Raw genomic sequence first — 16,602 nt, forward strand, 5'->3', positions numbered from 1 at the left:
TGAGAAAGGATATTTCAAACCTGCTCCAGGCACGCTGGGCTTGCACCTTTGGCTGGAGCTGTTGTGGTTTGCACTCCAGGCACGGATTTGCCTCAGCATTCCCAATCTCTGTGATCTCTGCTGGGGAAATTCCGTGTTTTTTTCCTTTTCCAAACGGGTTCAGCCGAGGCTCCTGTCCCACTGCTGCTGCTGCTGGCACAATTCCATGCTTTTCCCAGGCTTGCCTGTGAGTCTGAGCTCTGGTCTGGCTCACCCAGGGCGTGTTACACCTCCCTGCACAGTCTGGGAAGGTGCAAACACGACTGGAATGTGCTAATTCCAGCTTTTTTCAGCGTCTCCCTCCCCTCTGTGTGTGTGTGTGTGTGTGTGCAGTTCTCTGGTTTGTTCCGTGTTCTCTGTGGCTGCAAACAGCAATTTTATTCCAGTGCATTCCACCCCAAAGCTGTGCCCAAGTTCTCTGTTTTGTTTTTTTTTTTTTCCCTCCCCCACGAGATCAGGACGAGGAGGGCGAAAGCGTCGGCATGAAAATACTTTAATGTAGAAGAATCTCTAAATAAATTAAATATATATGGAAGGTGTTGAACAAACAAAACGGGAGCTGTGATGGTAAAAAAAAAAAAAAAAATGACTTGGGGTGTTTTCAGCAGGGGTTTGGGGTGTTTTTTAGGATAATGGGAATGGGGCAATTTCAGTGGGGATTGAGGGTCACATTGTCCCTGGGTGAGGAGGAGGAGGAGGGTTTGACCTTCAGCCTCAGGCACAGGGAAAGGTTTTGCAGAAATTGGAGGGAATGTGACCCCTCTGTCCTCACTTCCCTCCTCTCCACGGGCTGCTGGTGCTGGGGAGGGTTGGAAGTGTTAAATTATTGGAGATTTAATGGGATTTAGGGCCCAGTGTGGTTGGGATTTGGGGTGTGAGCAGCGGTGGGGAGGGGGCTCAGTGTGACCCTTCCCCTCCCCTGGGCATCACTGTCACCCCTGGGCACGTCCCAGGGGTGGGACAGACCCCCAGGGGTGGGACAGACCCCGGCCCAGGTGGGGACAGCCTGAGCCTGGCACAGGGCCCTGGGAAATGGGAATGGGCAAAACCAGGAGTGACCAAATTAAACCCAGGAGTGACCAAACCAAGCCCAGGAATGGCCAAACCCAACCTGGGAATGACTAAACCAAACCCAAAAATGACCAAACCAAGCCCAGGACTGGCCAAAATAACCCCAGAAATGACCAAACCCAACTCAGGAATGGCAAACCCAGGAATGACCAGACCCAACCCAGGAATGGCAAACCTGGGAATGACCAAACCAAACCCACGACTGGCCAAAATAAACCCAGAAATGACCAAACCCAACTCAGGAATGGCAAACCTCAGACTGACCAAACCCAAAAATGACCAAACCAAGCCCCGGAATGACCAAACCAAACAGAAAAATGACCAGTCCAAACCCAGGAGTGACCAAACCAACCCAGGAATGGGCAAACCTGGGAATGGGCAAACCAAGCCCAGGAATTACCAATCCAAACCCCAGAATGACCTGAACAAACCAGGAATGACCAAACCAAGCCCAGAAATTACCCAGCCCAGGAATTGGGCAAACCTGGGAATGGATCAAACCCAACTCAGGAATGGCAAACCCAGGAATGGGCAAACCTGGGAATGACCAATCCAAGCCCAGGAATGACCTGAACAAACCCAGAAACGACCAAACCCAGCCCATGACTGTCCAGCCCAGCCTCTGTTCCCCTCTCCCCAGGCCCTGCAGCTCAGCTCAGCCTTTCCCCCCTTTGCTCCTCATTACTGCAGGATGAACAAAAGCTTTGGGGCTGTCCCGGTGTCCCCTGGCAGGGCTGTGACAGCTCCTGGCCCTGCCCTGCCCCGCCTGGGGGACAGCGGGGACAGCAGGTACCGCCTCTGCTCTCTCTCCCAGCTGCCTCTCTCTGGACGTTACTGCTTTTTTAATTCAAATTTTCTTTCTTTTTTTTTTTTTTTTTTTAATCCCATAATGAGTAACGAGCACCGCCCGGGGGCTGCTCAGCCAAGGGATGGCAGGCGGTCCCAAACACACCAGCTGTCCCCGGTTTGGGGACAGGAGGGGACAGAACCGGCTCGGGGCCGGTGGCAGATGCGAGGCAGGGCCGGCACCACCGGGCTCATTTGCACATCAAAAGAGGGGTTTTATTCACGCCAAATCCCGGCTCTGGCAGCGCGGGGTGGCTGCGTTTGGTTCCCTGTCCTCGTTTGGTTCCCTGTCCCAGGCAGCGCCACGAAGGGGTTTGGGTTTGGGGTTGGGGCTGGGTTTGGGACTGGGTTTGGGTTTAGGTTTAGGGCTGGATTGGGTTTGGGGCTGGGTTTAGGTTTGGGTTTAGAGCTGGGTTTGGGTTTAGAGCTGGATTTGGGTTTAAGTTTGGGGTTAGGGCTGAGTTTGGGTTGGGTTTGGGTTTAGGTTTAGGGCTTGGGTTGGAGTAGGGGTTGGGTTTCGGTTTGGGCCTGGGTTTGGGTTTGGGTATGGGGTTGGGTTTAGGTTTAGGGCTGGGGTTGGGGCTGAGTTTAGGGCTGGGTTGGGTTTGGGTTTGGGGCTGGGTTTGGGTTTGTGGCTGGTTTGGGTTTAGAGCTGGGTTTGGGGTTGCGTTTGGGATTGGGTTTGAGTTTGAGGCTGGGTTTGGGGCTGGGTTTGGGTTTGGGTATGGGGTTGGGTTTAGGTTTAGGGCTGGGGTTGGGGCTGAGTTTAGGGCTGGGTTGGGTTTGGGTTTGGGGCTGGGTTTGGGTTTGGGGTTGGGTTTGAGGCTGGGTTTGGGGTTGGGCTTAGGTTTGGGGCTGGGGTTGGGTTTCGGTTTGGGCCTGAGTTTGGTTTTGGGTATGGGGTTGGGTTTAGGTTTAGGGCTGGGGTTGGGGCTGAGTTTAGGGCTGGGTTTGAGTTTAGGGCTGGGTTTAGGGCTGGGGTTGGGGCTGGATTTGGGGCTGTGACCTCTGTGGGGACAGGGCTGTGACCTCTGAGGGGACAGGGATGTCCCCTGGGCTGTGACCTCTATGGGGACAGAACTGTGACCTCTATGAGGACAGGGCTGTGACCTCTGTGGGGACAGGGATGTGACCTCTGTGGGGACAGGGCTGTGACCTCTATGGGGACAGGGATGTGACCTCTGTGGGGACAGGGGTGTCACCTCTATGGGGACAGAACTGTGACCTCTATAGGGACAGGGATGTCCCCTGGGCTGTGACCTCTGAGGGGACAAGGATGTCCCCTGGGGACCCTCCCAGGCACCACTGGCAGCTCAGGGCTCTCCCTGCTCTCCTCCCTTGTCCTGGATTCCCAGGACAGGCTGAGCTGCACCCCCAGCCAGGCCTGGGGTGACTCTGACAGGAGAGACCCCAGAAAAATCCAGATTAAAGCCCTGGACTCCAACAGACCCTCAGGGCACAGAGGCTTTTCTATCCCTTCCCTCCTCACCAGGAACTAAAAATAAATAAACTCTAAAAATAAACTCCCCTCCCTGGCCCCCGGGGCAGAGCGGGAGCTCAGCCAAGGTTTCCCTGGAAAGCAGCAGGAGGTGCCTGGTGCCTTTTCTGGGGTGCCCAGATCCACCCTCTGCCCTGGGGGGGCAGCCAGATGGGGCAGAATGAGAGAAATTGGAGAAATTGGAGAGTTTTCCCCATTTTCTGCACCCTTTGTCTAACCCCATGCTGGTTTTTTTTCCTTTTTTTTTTTTTTTTTTTTTTTTTTTTTTTTTTTTTTTTTTGTGGGTTTGTTTTTGTGGGTTTGTTTTTGTGGGTTTTTTTTTTTTTTTGGCGGGGGGTTTGGGAGTTTTTTTGGGGTTTTTTTTTGTTTTTTTTAATGGGTTTTTTGTTTGGTTTTTTTGTGGGTTTTTTGGGGGGGTTGGATTTTTTGGGGAGTTTTTTGGTTTTTATTTGTTTTGGTTTTTTGGGTTTTTTTTAAAATGTGGTTTTCTTTTGTTTTGGTTTGGGTTTTTTGGGGTTTTTGGGGGGTTTTTGGGGTTTTTTTGTTTTGTTTTTTTGTGGAGTTGGTTTGGAGCAAAACAACTGAAATAGTCAAAATACAACCTCGGGTTTGTCACACTTCACATCTCCCTCGGGAATTGTTTTCCCTGGAAAAGCTCCTCAGGACTGGGACCTGCCTGCTCAGGGCTGGAGGGGATGGGGTGAAAATCAGAGAAATTTTCACAGAGCAGGCTGGGAGCAGGGCTGGATGGATTATCCCACCCCAATCCCTGGTTTTTTATCCCAGCTGCAGAGCAGAGATAACTCTGCGCTGGGAAAAGCAGAGCCAGGTGCAAAATGTCCCCAGAGGGGGACCCTGGTGGGTTGTGATAAATTCTGGTGGTTTTTTAGGCCATGGAAAATCCCCCCAAAAACACCACCAGAGCACCCAGAGAGAGAGAAGCTCAAAGAAGTTTTAAAAAATTTATTTATAAATAAAACCCATAAAATTAACCAGTAGTTTACATCAGTCACCAGAAAAAGAACGTACAAAACAATAATAATAATAATAACAACAACAAAATGAAAGAGAGAGAGAGAGAAAACCTGCAGAAAAATAATTCTCTGTCGGGGGCTCTGGGGCTCCCACCTGGAGTGACACACCTGGAAATGGGAACGGGGCACACACAGCGCAAAGTTGTGCAAAGGCAGCACAGAGAGGCCTCTGGAAATCACATCTGACACCTTGGGGAGGGGACAGGGGGCCCAGGGGACACGGCTGGGGACAAGGGACGGTGCCACCAGCAGGACCAGGAGCGGGGGAATTGCCGGGGTGAGGTTGGGAAAGGCTCTGCTCCCACCCCAGTGTGGGGCTGGGACTGGGGGATGCACAAAATTCACCCCATCCCTGGCCTGGCCATCCCTGGTCCTTCTGATTCTGTTTTCCAGAATATCCTTCACAGGGATGGGCAAGGCTTGACCCTGGGGCGGGAGGCTGAGCTTGGCTTTTTCCGGAGGGATGAGGGTGAGGATGGGCTGGGCAGTGCCAGGACAGGGTGGGCAGGGCCAGGAGGGGCTGGGCAGTGCCAGGACAGGGTGGACAGGGCCAGGATGGGCTGGGCAGTGCCAGGACAGGGTGGGCAGGGCCAGGAGGGGCTGGGCAGTGCCAGGACAGGGTGGACAGGGCCAGGAGAGATTGGGCAATGCCAGGAGGGACTGGGCAGTACCACGGGCTGGGCAGTGCCAGGAGGGGCTGGGCAGTGCCAGGAAAGACTGGGCAGTGCCAGGCTCATCTGGACAGCTCCAGGACTGGCTGGACAGTGCCAGGAAAGACTGGACAGTGCCAGGAGGGGCCGGACAGTGCCAGGACAAGCTGGGCAATGCCAGGATGAGCTGGGCAGTGCCAGGAGTGACTGGACAGTGCCAGCAGGGGCTGGGCAGTGCCGGGACAGGCTGGATAGTGCCTGGCTCAGCTGGACAGTACCAGGAGTGGCTGGGAAGTGCCAGGACTGATTGAGCCATGCCAGGTTTATCTGGCCAGTGCCAGGAGGGGCTGGGCAGTGCCACTGACTGGACAGTGCCAGGAGTGGCTGAGAAATGCCAGGACAGGCTGGACAGTGCCAGGAAAGACTGGGCAGTGCCAGGCTCATCTGGACAGCTCCAGGACTGGCTGGACAGTGCCAGGACAAGCTGGCCAGTGCCAGGAGGGGCTGGACAGTGCCAGGACAGGCTGGGCAGTGCCAGGATAAATTGGACAGTGCCAAGACCAGCTGGACAGTGCCTGGGCAATACCAGGACAGGCTGGGCAGTGCCAGGACAGGCTGGGCAGTGCCAGGCCCAGCCAGGAGATCTGGGGCAGTGCTCTGGGGTGCTCAGGGCCGGGCAGAAGGCACAGACTGGTTCCTTGTGTCACCCTTCCAGGCTGGAATGGCACGAGGGATGAGGAATTTTGCACAGCTCGGAGCCCTTGGCTGAATTGGCGGCGTTGGGATTGTGCAAGAAACCCTCCCCCTAAGACCCCTGGAATGGGGCAGTGGGTAAAAAATTGCAGCAAAAACATCATTGCACTGGCACAGGAGGGTCCCAGCTGGAGCCCCCACCCCACAAACTGGGTCCTGCTGGTTCCCTCCCCAGCCAGGGGGACACGAGGGTCACCAGCAGTGCCACCTCATCATCCGTGGAGCCACTCGCTGGTGGCAGGAGGAAATTTTAAGAGCTTTGGGGTAGAAATTAAGGTGAAAGTGGTTTTTTTTGGGGTGTTTTATCCAGGTTCCCTTGGCGGGATCAGGCCACGGGAGGAGATAAGGCAGCTGGGGGTCCCGGGAGGGACAACCCCAGTGAGTGTGAGGCTGTGGGGTGAAAACAAACCCCATCCCTTGGTCAGGCCGTGGCTGGGACATTCCTGGGAATTCTTGGATCCAGCTGCTGCCTGGCAGCTGGGAAAGGGCTGTGGGAGCTGGGAATGGCGGGCACAGGGAGGGCTGTGGGTGCTGTGGGTGCAGTGCAGGGTGGGCTGTGGGTGCAGTGCAGGGTGGGCTGTGGGTGCTGTAGGTGCTGTGGGTGCAGGGCAGGGAGGGCTGTGGGTGCAGGGCAGGGAGGGCTGTGGGTGCTGTGGGTGCAGTGCAGGGAGGGCTGTGGGTGCAGTGCAGGGTGGGCTGTGGGTGCTGTGGGTGCAGTGCAGGGAGGGCTGTGGGTGCAGTGGGTGCAGTGCAGGGTGGGCTGTGGGTGCAGTGCAGGGTGGGCTGTGGGTGCTGTGGGTGCAGTGCAGGGAGGGCTGTGGGTGCAGTGGGTGCAGTGCAGGGTGGGCTGTGGGTGCTGTAGGTGATGAGGGTGCAGGGCAGGGAGGGCTGTGGGTGCTGTGGGTGCAGGGCAGGGAGGGCTGTGGGTGCTGTGGGTGCAGTGCAGGGAGGGCTGTGGGTGCAGTGGGTGCAGTGCAGGGTGGGCTGTGGGTGATGAGGGTGCAGGGCAGAGAGGGCTGTGGGTGCAGGGTGGGCTGTGGGTGCAGTGCAGGGTGGGCTGTGGGTGCTGTAGGTGATGAGGGTGCAGGGCAGGGAGGGCTGTGGGTGCTGTGGGTGCAGGGCAGGGAGGGCTGTGGGTGCAGTGGGTGCAGTGCAGGGTGGGCTGTGGGTGATTAGGGTGCAGGGCAGGGAGGACTGTGGGTGCTGTGGGTGCAGTGCAGGGAGGGCTGTGGGTGCTGTGGGTGATGTGGGTGCAGGGCAGGGTGGGCTGTGGGTGCTGTGGGTGCAGGGCAGGGTGGGCTGTGCTGGGGCATTTCAGGGTTTGGGCTGTGCCAGGGGGGTGTGTGAGGGTGGGGACCTTCCTGAGGCCCTCAGGGGCTGGGAGAGGTGGATGTGGCAGTGGCAGGAGGTGGCTCTGTGCTCACACACTGATAGAGGGTGAGGACGGGTGGAAGCTTCTTCCAGGGAGCTGCGGCTGACTCCTGTCACCATCGCTGGGCAGGACTGTGCTGGGACATCCCCAGAGCTGGGCCATTCCCGGGGCTGTGACATCCCCAGAGCTGGGTTATCCCCAGAGCTGGGCACATATCGGGGTTGATTCCTGTCACCATTGGTGGGCAGGACTGTGCTGGGCCATCCCTGGGGCTGTGACATCCAGAGCTGTGCCATCCCCGAGCCTGGAGTGGAGCATCCCCTGGGCTCTGGGCACAGACAGCAGAGAATTCCCTGGAGTCCCAATCCCTGCCCGCCCCACTGGGCCGGCGGCTGCTTGGGGCCAGTAATGGGGCAGTACCAGGTGAGTACCGGGACAGTACTGGAGCAATACTGAGGCAGTACCAGGGCAGTACTGGGGCAATACCGAGGTGGTACCAGGGCAGAACCAGGTCAGTAGTGAGGCAGTACCAAGGCAGTACCAGGTTAATACCACGTCAACACCAGGGCAATACTGGGACAGTGCTGGGGCAGTACTGGGGCAGTACCGGGTCAGTACTGGGGCAGTACCAAGGCAATACCAGGGCAGTACTGGGGCAGTACCAGGGTGATACCAGGGCAATACCAGGTCAATACCAGGGCAGTACCAGAGCAGTACCGGGGCAATACCAGGGCAGTACCAGGGCAGTACCGGGTCAGTACCAGGGCAGGGGGAGCTGCGGGCACATCACCATTGGCACAAGTGGCTTGGTCACCTCTGGAACACGACGGGCTGTGCAGGGACGGGGGGGACACGGCTCAGCTCGGCTGTACAGGGGTACCCTGAGCCCCTCCCCGGGTGTGAGGAGGGGACAGCAGCTCAGATCTCGGTGGCAATGATGTCCTCGTAGGGCACATCAGCTCCGGGGATCTCCAGCTCGATGGGCTCCTTGCCATCCTCACCGGCCGCCAGCTGCTGCAGCATCTTCTCCAGGCTCTGGTTCCTCTTGTACATGTGCAGGTAACTCTGCTGCAGCTGCTTCTGGTAGTGGATCACCTTCTCCTTCTCCTCCTTCCACGTCTGCCTCTCGTGCTGGAAGCTGCAGCTCATCTGCTCGTTGTTGTCCCGCTCCGCCTTCAGCTCGGCTCTGAGCCTCTCCAGCTGCCCCTGCAGGGCTTGGGCATCATCCCCTCCCTGCCTGGGCCCCTCCCGGGCCTGGCTGAGCTGCTCCCGGAGCTGGGCCAGCTCGGAGCGCAGCTCCAGGATCTCCTGCTCCAGCAGGTTCACCTTCTCCCGCAGCAGCTCGGACTCGTTCTTCTTGCGCTGCAGCTCGTTCTCGCACACCTCCAGCTCCATGGCCTTGGTGCGCAGGGACCCCTCCAGCTCCTGGCTCTTCACCTCCAGCCCCTCCAGCTTCAGCCTCACCTCCTTCAGCTGCGCCTTCAGGCTCAGGATCTCCGTGGTCTTGGTGGTGAGCTCGGTCTGGGATTCCTTCAGCTGCTGCTTCAGCAGGGAGATCTCCCCGGATTTCTGGCACACCTGGAGAGGGGAATGAATGTCTGAGTTAGGGTTAAAACACCTAAAAAACACCCTCTGTGTGAGTTGGGGTCCAGCAGAGCTCTCAGATTGTGTGAAACTAATTCTGGGCACATCCCCTGTCCCCTTCTCCCTGTTTCAGCAGGGAGATCTCACCGCATTTCTGACACACCTGGATGGGGGGATGGATACCTGAGTTAGGGTTGGACCCTAAAAAAATCCCCCTGTGTGAGTTGGGCATTGCTGGGGTACAGCACAGCTCTCAGATTGTGTGAAACTAATTCTGGTCACATTTCCCTGTCCCCTTCTCCCTGTTTCAGCAGGGAGATCTCACTGGATTTCTGGCACAGCTTGAGAGGGAAATGGACACCTGAGTTAGGGTTGGACCCTAAAATAACCCCCTGTGTGAGTTGGGCACTGCTGGGGTCCAGCACAGCTCTCAGATTGTGTGAAACTAATTCTGGTCACATTTCCCTGTCCCCTTATCCCTGTTTCAGCAGGGAGATCTCACCGCATTTCTGGCACACCTGGATGGGGGATGGATGTCTGAGTGAGGGTTGGACCCTAAAAAACACCCTCTGTGTGAATTTGGCTCAGGTGCGAGTCCAGCACAGCTCTCAGATTGTGTGAAACTAATTCTGGGCACATCCCCCTGTCCCCTTCTCCACATCCATGGCCAAAATAAAGTTTCAGTTCTCTGTCTGTCTCAGAACCACCAATGGTCTCCATGAAAGGTTTACAGAGGGATCTCCTGTTTTCCCTCCACTGCAGATTGTTAATCCATTGATCCTGCACGTGGAGACCTTGAATTTAATTTTTTTTTACTAGTATGTATTGCTAATTTCATTATAATTGTTATTTATAATAATTATATTTTAATCAATATTATTTATAATATTTATACTTATTTTAATTTGACTATTTTATGAGTATGTATTGCTAGTTTCATTATAATTATTATCTATAATACTTATAATTTAATTACTTAATCAATTTTATTTCTAATATTTATATTTATTTTAATTTAACTTTTTAATGCATATGTATTGCTAATTTAATTATAATTATTATTTATAATAATTATAGTTCAATTAATTAATCAATATTATTTATAATATTTATATTTATTTTAATTTAATTTTTTCACTAGTATGTATTACTAATTTCATTAAAATTATTATTTATAATATTATAATTTAATTAATTAATCAATATTATTCATAATATTTATTTTTAATTAAACTTTTTTACAAGTATGTATTGCTAATTTCATTATAACTATTATTTATAATAATTTAATTAATTATTCAGTATTATTCATAATATTTATTTTTAATTAAACTTTTTGAGTATATATTACTAATTTCATTATTATTATTATTTATAATATTATAATTTAATTAGTTAATAAATTTACTTATAATATATTTATTTTAACTTTTTTTCGAGTATGTATTACTAATTTCATTATAATTATTATCTATAATAATTATAATTTAATTAACTAATCAATATTATATATAATATTTCTACTTATAATCAATATAACTAATACTTCTTTATTAAACATTGGAATTTCCAGCACATAAATTGTGTTTACTCAGAGATTCCAAGGAGTAAATTGAGTTTAATCAGAGTGGAAGGTTTTATTGCTCCCTGACAAATGGCCTTGGGCAGCCCAAGTGGGAAGGGGATTTTACATCCCTGTGGGGCAGGAAAACCCCGGGGAAGGGGATTTTACATCCCTGTGGGGCAGGAAAACCCCGGGGAAGGGGATTTTACATCCCTGTGGGGCAGGAAAACCCCGGGGAAGGGGATTTTACATCCCTGTGGGGCAGGAAAACCCCAGGGAAGGGGATTTTACATCCCTGTGGGGCAGGAAAACCCCGGGGAAGGGGATTTTACATCCCTGTGGGGCAGGAAAACCCCAGGGAAGGGGATTTTACATCCCTGTGGGGCAGGAAAACCCCAGGGAAGGGGATTTTACATCCCTGTGGGGCAGGAAAACCCCGGGGAAGGGGATTTTACATCCCTGTGGGGCAGGAAAACCCCAGGGAAGGGGATTTTACATCCCTGTGGGGCAGGAAAACCCCAGGGAAGGGGATTTTACATCCCTGTGGGGCAGGAAAACCCCGGGGAAGGGGATTTTACATCCCTGTGGGGCAGGAAAACCCCAGGGAAGGGGATTTTACATCCCTGTGGGGCAGGAAAACCCCAGGGAAGGGGATTTTACATCCCTGTGGGGCAGGAAAACCCCAGGGAAGGGGATTTTACATCCCTGTGGGGCAGGAAAACCTTGGGGAAATCTGAGTTATTTTAATGCCTGAGGGGTTTGTGCTGTGCTGGTTCCCTTGGGCGAGGGGAGAGTTCAGAGGGGCAGAGAGAGCCCAAACCAGCTCCCCTGGGGCTCCCCTGGGATTTCACAGCCCTTTCCTACAGCCTGGGATGGTCCTGCAAATTCACATTTCCTACAGCCTGAGACTCTCCTGGATTTCACATCCCTTTCCTAACCTGGAGCTCTCCTAAGATTTCACATCCATTTCCTGCAGCCTGAGACACTCCTGGAAATTCACATTTCCTACAGCCTGGGACTCTCCTGGGGGATTTCACATCCATTTTCCACAGCCTGAGACTCTGCTGGAATTTCACATCCATTTCCTACAGCCCGAGACTCCCCTAGAAATTCTATTTCCTACAGCCTGGGATGCTCCTGGGGGATTTCACATCCATTTCCTAAAGCCTGGGATGGTCCTGCAAATTCACATTTCCTACAACCTGGGACACTCCTGGGAGATTTCACATTTCCTACAGCCTGGAGCTCTGCTGGAATTTCACATCCCTTTCCTAACCTGGAGCTCTCCTAAGATTTCACATCCATTTCCTACAGCCTGGGAGGGTCCTGCAAATTCACATTCCCCACAGCCTGGGACTCTGCTGGAATTTCACATCCCTTTCCTACACCCTGGGGGTCTCCTGGAATTTCACATCCATTTCCTCCAGCCTGGGACTATCCTGGGAGATTTCACATTTCCCACAGCCTGGAACTCTGCTGGAATTTCCTACACCCTGGGGGTCTCCTGGGAGATTTCTCATTTCCTACAGCCTGAAACACTCCTGGGATTTCATATTTCCTACACCCTGGGACTCTCCTGGAGGATTTCACATCCCTTTCCTACAGCTTGGGACAGTCCTGGAAATTCTTATTTCCTACAACCTGGGACTCTCCAAGAAATTATATCCATTTCCTACAGCCTGGATCTCTCCTGAAAATTCAATTTCCCAATTCCCCACACCCTGGGCAGCTCCTGCTGGGCGCAGCCAGGGGGGTGGGAAGGTTTGGGGGGGTTTGTGACTCTGCCCCTCGTCCCTCTCACCTCCCACTGCGTCTCCTCCAGCGCCGGGGCGAAGCTGGTCTTCTCCTTCTCGTAGGACCTCAGCTTTGTCTCCAGCAGGTTCTGCTCCTTCACCAGCTTCTCCAGCTCCTCCCTGAGCTGCTGCTTCTCCTGCTGCAGCTGGAACACCTGCAGGTGCAGCACCTGCTGCGCCCGCTGCGTCTTCTGCGCCGTCTGCTTCAGCTTGGTGCTGCACTTGTGCTTCAGCCCCTCCAGCTCCTCCTTGCAGCGCCGCTGCTTCTCCTCGTAGGCCTGGCAGGAGCTGATCTCCTTCTCCTCGAAGCTGGACTGCAGCTCCTGCAGCTCCCCTTCCCTCTCCAGCAGCTTCTGCTCCAGCTCCTGCACGGCCGAGTCGTCATTGGCGGCGGCGATGGGCGAGCGCAGGCAGGAGCTTTTCTCCTGGTGTTGGTGGTGGTGGTGATGGTGAGGAGCTTTCCCAGGGTTCAGGATCTTGTTGCCACCATCGGAGAAGGACATGGCCTTGAGGCTCATCATGTTGCTGTCCTGGATGACGGCGCACTGCAGGATGTTGTGGGCAGAGCCCCCGAAGCGGCTGATGGGCCCCATGGGGGTGACCAGGGGCTCCAGCTGGTAACTGGAGCTGGTGCTGTGCGTGGGCAGGCTGGACATGGAGTTCCTGCCCGAGTCGGACAGACCCCCCGAGCACGGCAGGGGACGCAGCTCCTGCTCCTTGGGTTTCTCCTGGGGGTGCAGCGGTTGTTGTTGGGGCAGGGGAGGCCCCCCGGCCTCGGGGGAGGAGTGCAGGATGGGCCCCGAGCGCGGCAGCACCGGCTTGAAGGCCGTGGGGCGAGACAGCAGCGGCTTCTCCGCGCCCTGCGGGGGACAGAGGAGCTGTCAGGGCCGGGAGAGGGTCCTGGTGGGGCTTCCTGAGCCCTGAGGGGTTGGGGGGATGATCAGGGGGATGACTGGGGGAATAATTGGGGGATTGATTGGGGGGATTGATTGGGGGGATGATCAGGGTGATGGATGATCAGGGTGATGGATGATTGGGGGATAACTGGGGGGACGATCAGGGTGATGGATGATCAGGGTGATGGATGATTGGGGGATAACTGGGGGATGATCAGAGGATGCTCAGGGGATGATCAGGGGATGCTCAGGGGGTACTCAGAGGGATGATTGAGGAGTTGACTGGGGGGATGATCAGTGGATTGATTGGGGAGATAATTGGGGGATGATCAGGGGGTGATCAAGGGATGATCAGGGGATGATTGGGGGGTGATCAGGGCAATGATCAGGGTGATAATGGGGGAAGATCAGAGGGATGATTGGGGGGATGATCAGGGGGTGATCAGGCAGATGATTGGGGATGATTAGAGTGATGGATGATCAGGGGACAATCAGGGGATGATCAAGGGACGATCAGGGGGATTACCAGGGGAGGCTCAGGAGATGATCAGGGGATACTCAGAGGGATGAATGCGGCAATGACTGGGGGAATGATCAGGGGGATGGATGATCAGAGTGATGGATACTCAGGGGATGATAAAGGGGATAATTGGGGGATAATCAAGGGATGCTGCTGACTAAAACTCCCATCTTTGAAAAGGAAAAGCTCCAAACCCTCCAGCTCACGTTGCTTCTCCAAATCCCCCAACCCAAAACCTCCCATATCACCCCCAACTATCCCCATCCCCTACCCCACCCCCCACACCCCAACCACCAATCCCTGGACCCACTTTGATGACCAAACAACCTCCCCTGAACCACCCCCAACACCCCATTCCCCACTCACCACCTCCAGCTGCCCGGGGAACGGCATCACCTTCTGCGGGGTCGGGGTCCCAAAATCCATCCCGGCCACACCCAGCTCCGTCCCCCTCGACCCCGGCGGCGCCTTTTGGCTGACTTTGATATAAAAAAAATCCTCATTCTTGCTGCTCTTGGAGGCAGATTTGTGGGAGGAATCCTGCGAGAGGCCGAAGCGCAGCAGCCCGTCCGAGTAACGGTTGAGTTTCTTCAGGTGGGAGGATTTTGTGCGCAGTTTGTAGTGCGAGGCCCGGCAGTGCTTGCCGTGGAAGCTGTGCCCGGAGATGAGGCTGCTGACGCTGCCCATGCTGCTCCTGGAGCCTCCAGATCATAGCACAGCCCTGGGGGAGGCCGGGAGAGACCAGCCTGGGGACAAAGGGATGAGGGGTCAGATGGGGAAAGACACCGAGGTGACAGAGATACAGGTTTGGGGGTGAAGGTGGGTGTTGGAAGCTCTTGGGGGATGAGAATTTCAGCTTTTCTGGTCTAAAATACAGAAGAATATGAATGTGCATTAAACCAATACAATATAAAGGGTATTTAAATTTAAAGTGTGGACTTAGCTGAATGACAAATGACAAATCACCTGTTCTGGCTGTACTTTCCTTTTTTTTCCTATCTCCTAATTGTCTATATTTTTTTATTAAACCTATTTCTTAAAATTTACCGAAAAACTGAACCTCGTTTTTCACCCAGGCTCAGCCAGGACAAGACACCGAGGTGACAGAGATACAGGTTTGGGGTGAAGGTGGGTGTTGGAAGCTCTTGGGGGATGAGAATTTCAGCCTTTTTGGTCTAAAATAGAGAAGAATGTGAATGTGCATCAAACTGATACAATAGAAAGGGTATTTAATGAATGTCTCTGATATAGCAAAGTGTGGACTCAGTTGAGTGCCAAGACATCTGTCTGTACTTTCCTTTTTTTCTATCTCCTAATTGTCTATATTTTTTTATTAAACCTATTTCTTAAAATTTACCAAAAAATTTAACACAGGATCAGCCAGGGAGAAGACACCGAGGTGACAGAGTTACAGGTTTGGGGGTGAAGGTGGGTGTTGGAAGCTCTTGGGGGATGAGAATTTCAGCTTTTCTGGTCTGAAATAGAGAAGAATGTGAATGTGCATCAAATTGATGCAATAGAAAGGGTATTTAAAATTAAAGTGTGGACTTAGCTGAATGACAAATGACAAATCACCTGTTCTGGCCATACTTTGCTTTGTTTCTATTTCCTAATTGTCTTCATTTTTTTTATTAAACCTATTTCTGCCCACAGCTGGAGCTGCTCCAGGGAGGGACATCAGGGAAGGTTTTTCCCCCTTCAAGGTTCTCGGGCACTGCCCAGGAACACCCTGGATAAAACCAGGAAAATCCTCTCTAAAAATAAAAACGCCTTGAGGAAGAAAAGGGATTTTATGGTGATTTTTCAGGTACAATCCCCCTGGATGGAGCCGCAGCCTCTCCCCCATCCCACATCCCTCATCCCTCTCCAATTCCCAGAGCTCCTCTCAACCCGCCTGAAAAGGGACTTAATTAACGTTAATGAGGGGGACAAGAGGCCCTGGGAGCCTCAGAGGGACGAGGGGCTCTCTCTGCTCATCCCCTTTGTTGGGAGGGGAAAAATCCAGAAATAAAATAAAATAAAATAAAATAAAATAAAATAAACGCCCCCAGCTCCTGGTGGACTCTTGGCTTTAATGGGGATGAACATCCAGCTCAGTAATTAGGGGTAATTAGAGCTGGGAGAAGAGGGAAGGGGAAGGGGAAGGGGAAGGGGAAGGGGAAGGGGAAGGGGAAGGGGAAGGGGAAGGGGAAGGGGAAGGGGAAGGGGAAGGGGAAGGGGAAGGGGAAGGGGAAGGGGAAGGGGAAGGGGAAGGGGAAGGGGAAGGGGAAGGGGAAGGGGAAGGGGAAGGGGAAGGGGAAGGGGAAGGAAAGGAAAGGAAAGGAAAGGAAAGGAAAGGAAAGGAAAGGAAAGGAAAGGAAAGGAAAGGAAAGGAAAGGAAAGGAAAGGAAAGGAAAGGAAAGGAAAGGAAAGGAAAGGAAAGGAAAGGAAAGGAAAGGAAAGGAAAGGAAAGGAAAGGAAAGGAAAGGAAAGGAAAGGAAAGGAAAGGAAAGGAAAGGAAAGGAAAGGAAAGGAAAGGAAAGGAAAGGAAAGGAAAGGAAAGGAAAGGGAGGTTTCTGCTCTGGGCTGTGCCTGGAACAGCTCAGAGCTCCACTGGGTGCCCCTGCCTCTCCAGACCCAGTTCCCACGGTCCTGTGGATTTTGGGGTCCCTGTGGATTTTGAGGTCCCTGGTTTTTGGGGTGCCCCTGGGTTTTGGGGTCCCTGTGGGGGGTTTTGGGGTCTCTGTGGTTTTTGGGGTGCTCGTGGGAGGTGGGGGAAGGGGGAGAGGCAGCGCTGGGATTTTCCAGCCGCATTTGGCAGCAGGAGGAGTTTCCATCCCACGCTCCCCCCGCAGGGCCGGGCACGGTTTTATTTTATTTTCCTTCCCTGTTAAAAAACGAGCCCTTTGAAAGGCGCGGGGGAGTCAGAGCTCAGGGGAGAGGAGAGAGCGGAGCTGGGAGGGCACAGGCTGCTGCTCCAGCTGAAAAAGGGTCAAATTCATC

General features: G+C 53.3%; 1 protein-coding gene across 1 annotated transcript; it reads right to left on the reverse strand.

Annotated features, from left to right (window-relative positions):
• Positions 1-7,890: 7,890 nt before the first annotated feature.
• Positions 7,891-14,323, reverse strand: LZTS1 (leucine zipper tumor suppressor 1). Its single transcript, XM_083880570.1, has 3 exons — positions 13,987-14,323; positions 12,213-13,064; positions 7,891-8,841 (listed from the first exon to the last, which is right to left on the reverse strand). The coding sequence occupies exons 1-3, from the start codon at positions 14,305-14,307 to the stop codon at positions 8,182-8,184; spliced, it is 1,833 nt and encodes a 610-aa protein (XP_083736696.1). The 5' UTR covers positions 14,308-14,323; the 3' UTR covers positions 7,891-8,181.
• Positions 14,324-16,602: the final 2,279 nt, after the last annotated feature.

Source organism: Zosterops lateralis (genome assembly GCF_965231275.1).
Source record: "Zosterops lateralis genome assembly, chromosome: 30".
NCBI lineage: Eukaryota > Metazoa > Chordata > Aves > Passeriformes > Zosteropidae > Zosterops > Zosterops lateralis.

Coding starts and splice junctions, on each gene's coding strand:
- LZTS1 (XM_083880570.1), bottom strand. CDS start 14,307: ATGGGCAGCGTCAGCAGCCTCATCTCCGGGCACAGCTTCCACGGCAAG. Junction 13,065..13,986: donor TCCCCGGGCAGCTGGAGGTG/GTGAGTGGGGAA, acceptor TGTCCCCCGCAG/GGCGCGGAGAAGCCGCTGCT. Junction 8,842..12,212: donor TGGAGGAGACGCAGTGGGAG/GTGAGAGGGACG, acceptor TCCCCTCTCCAG/GTGTGCCAGAAATCCGGGGA.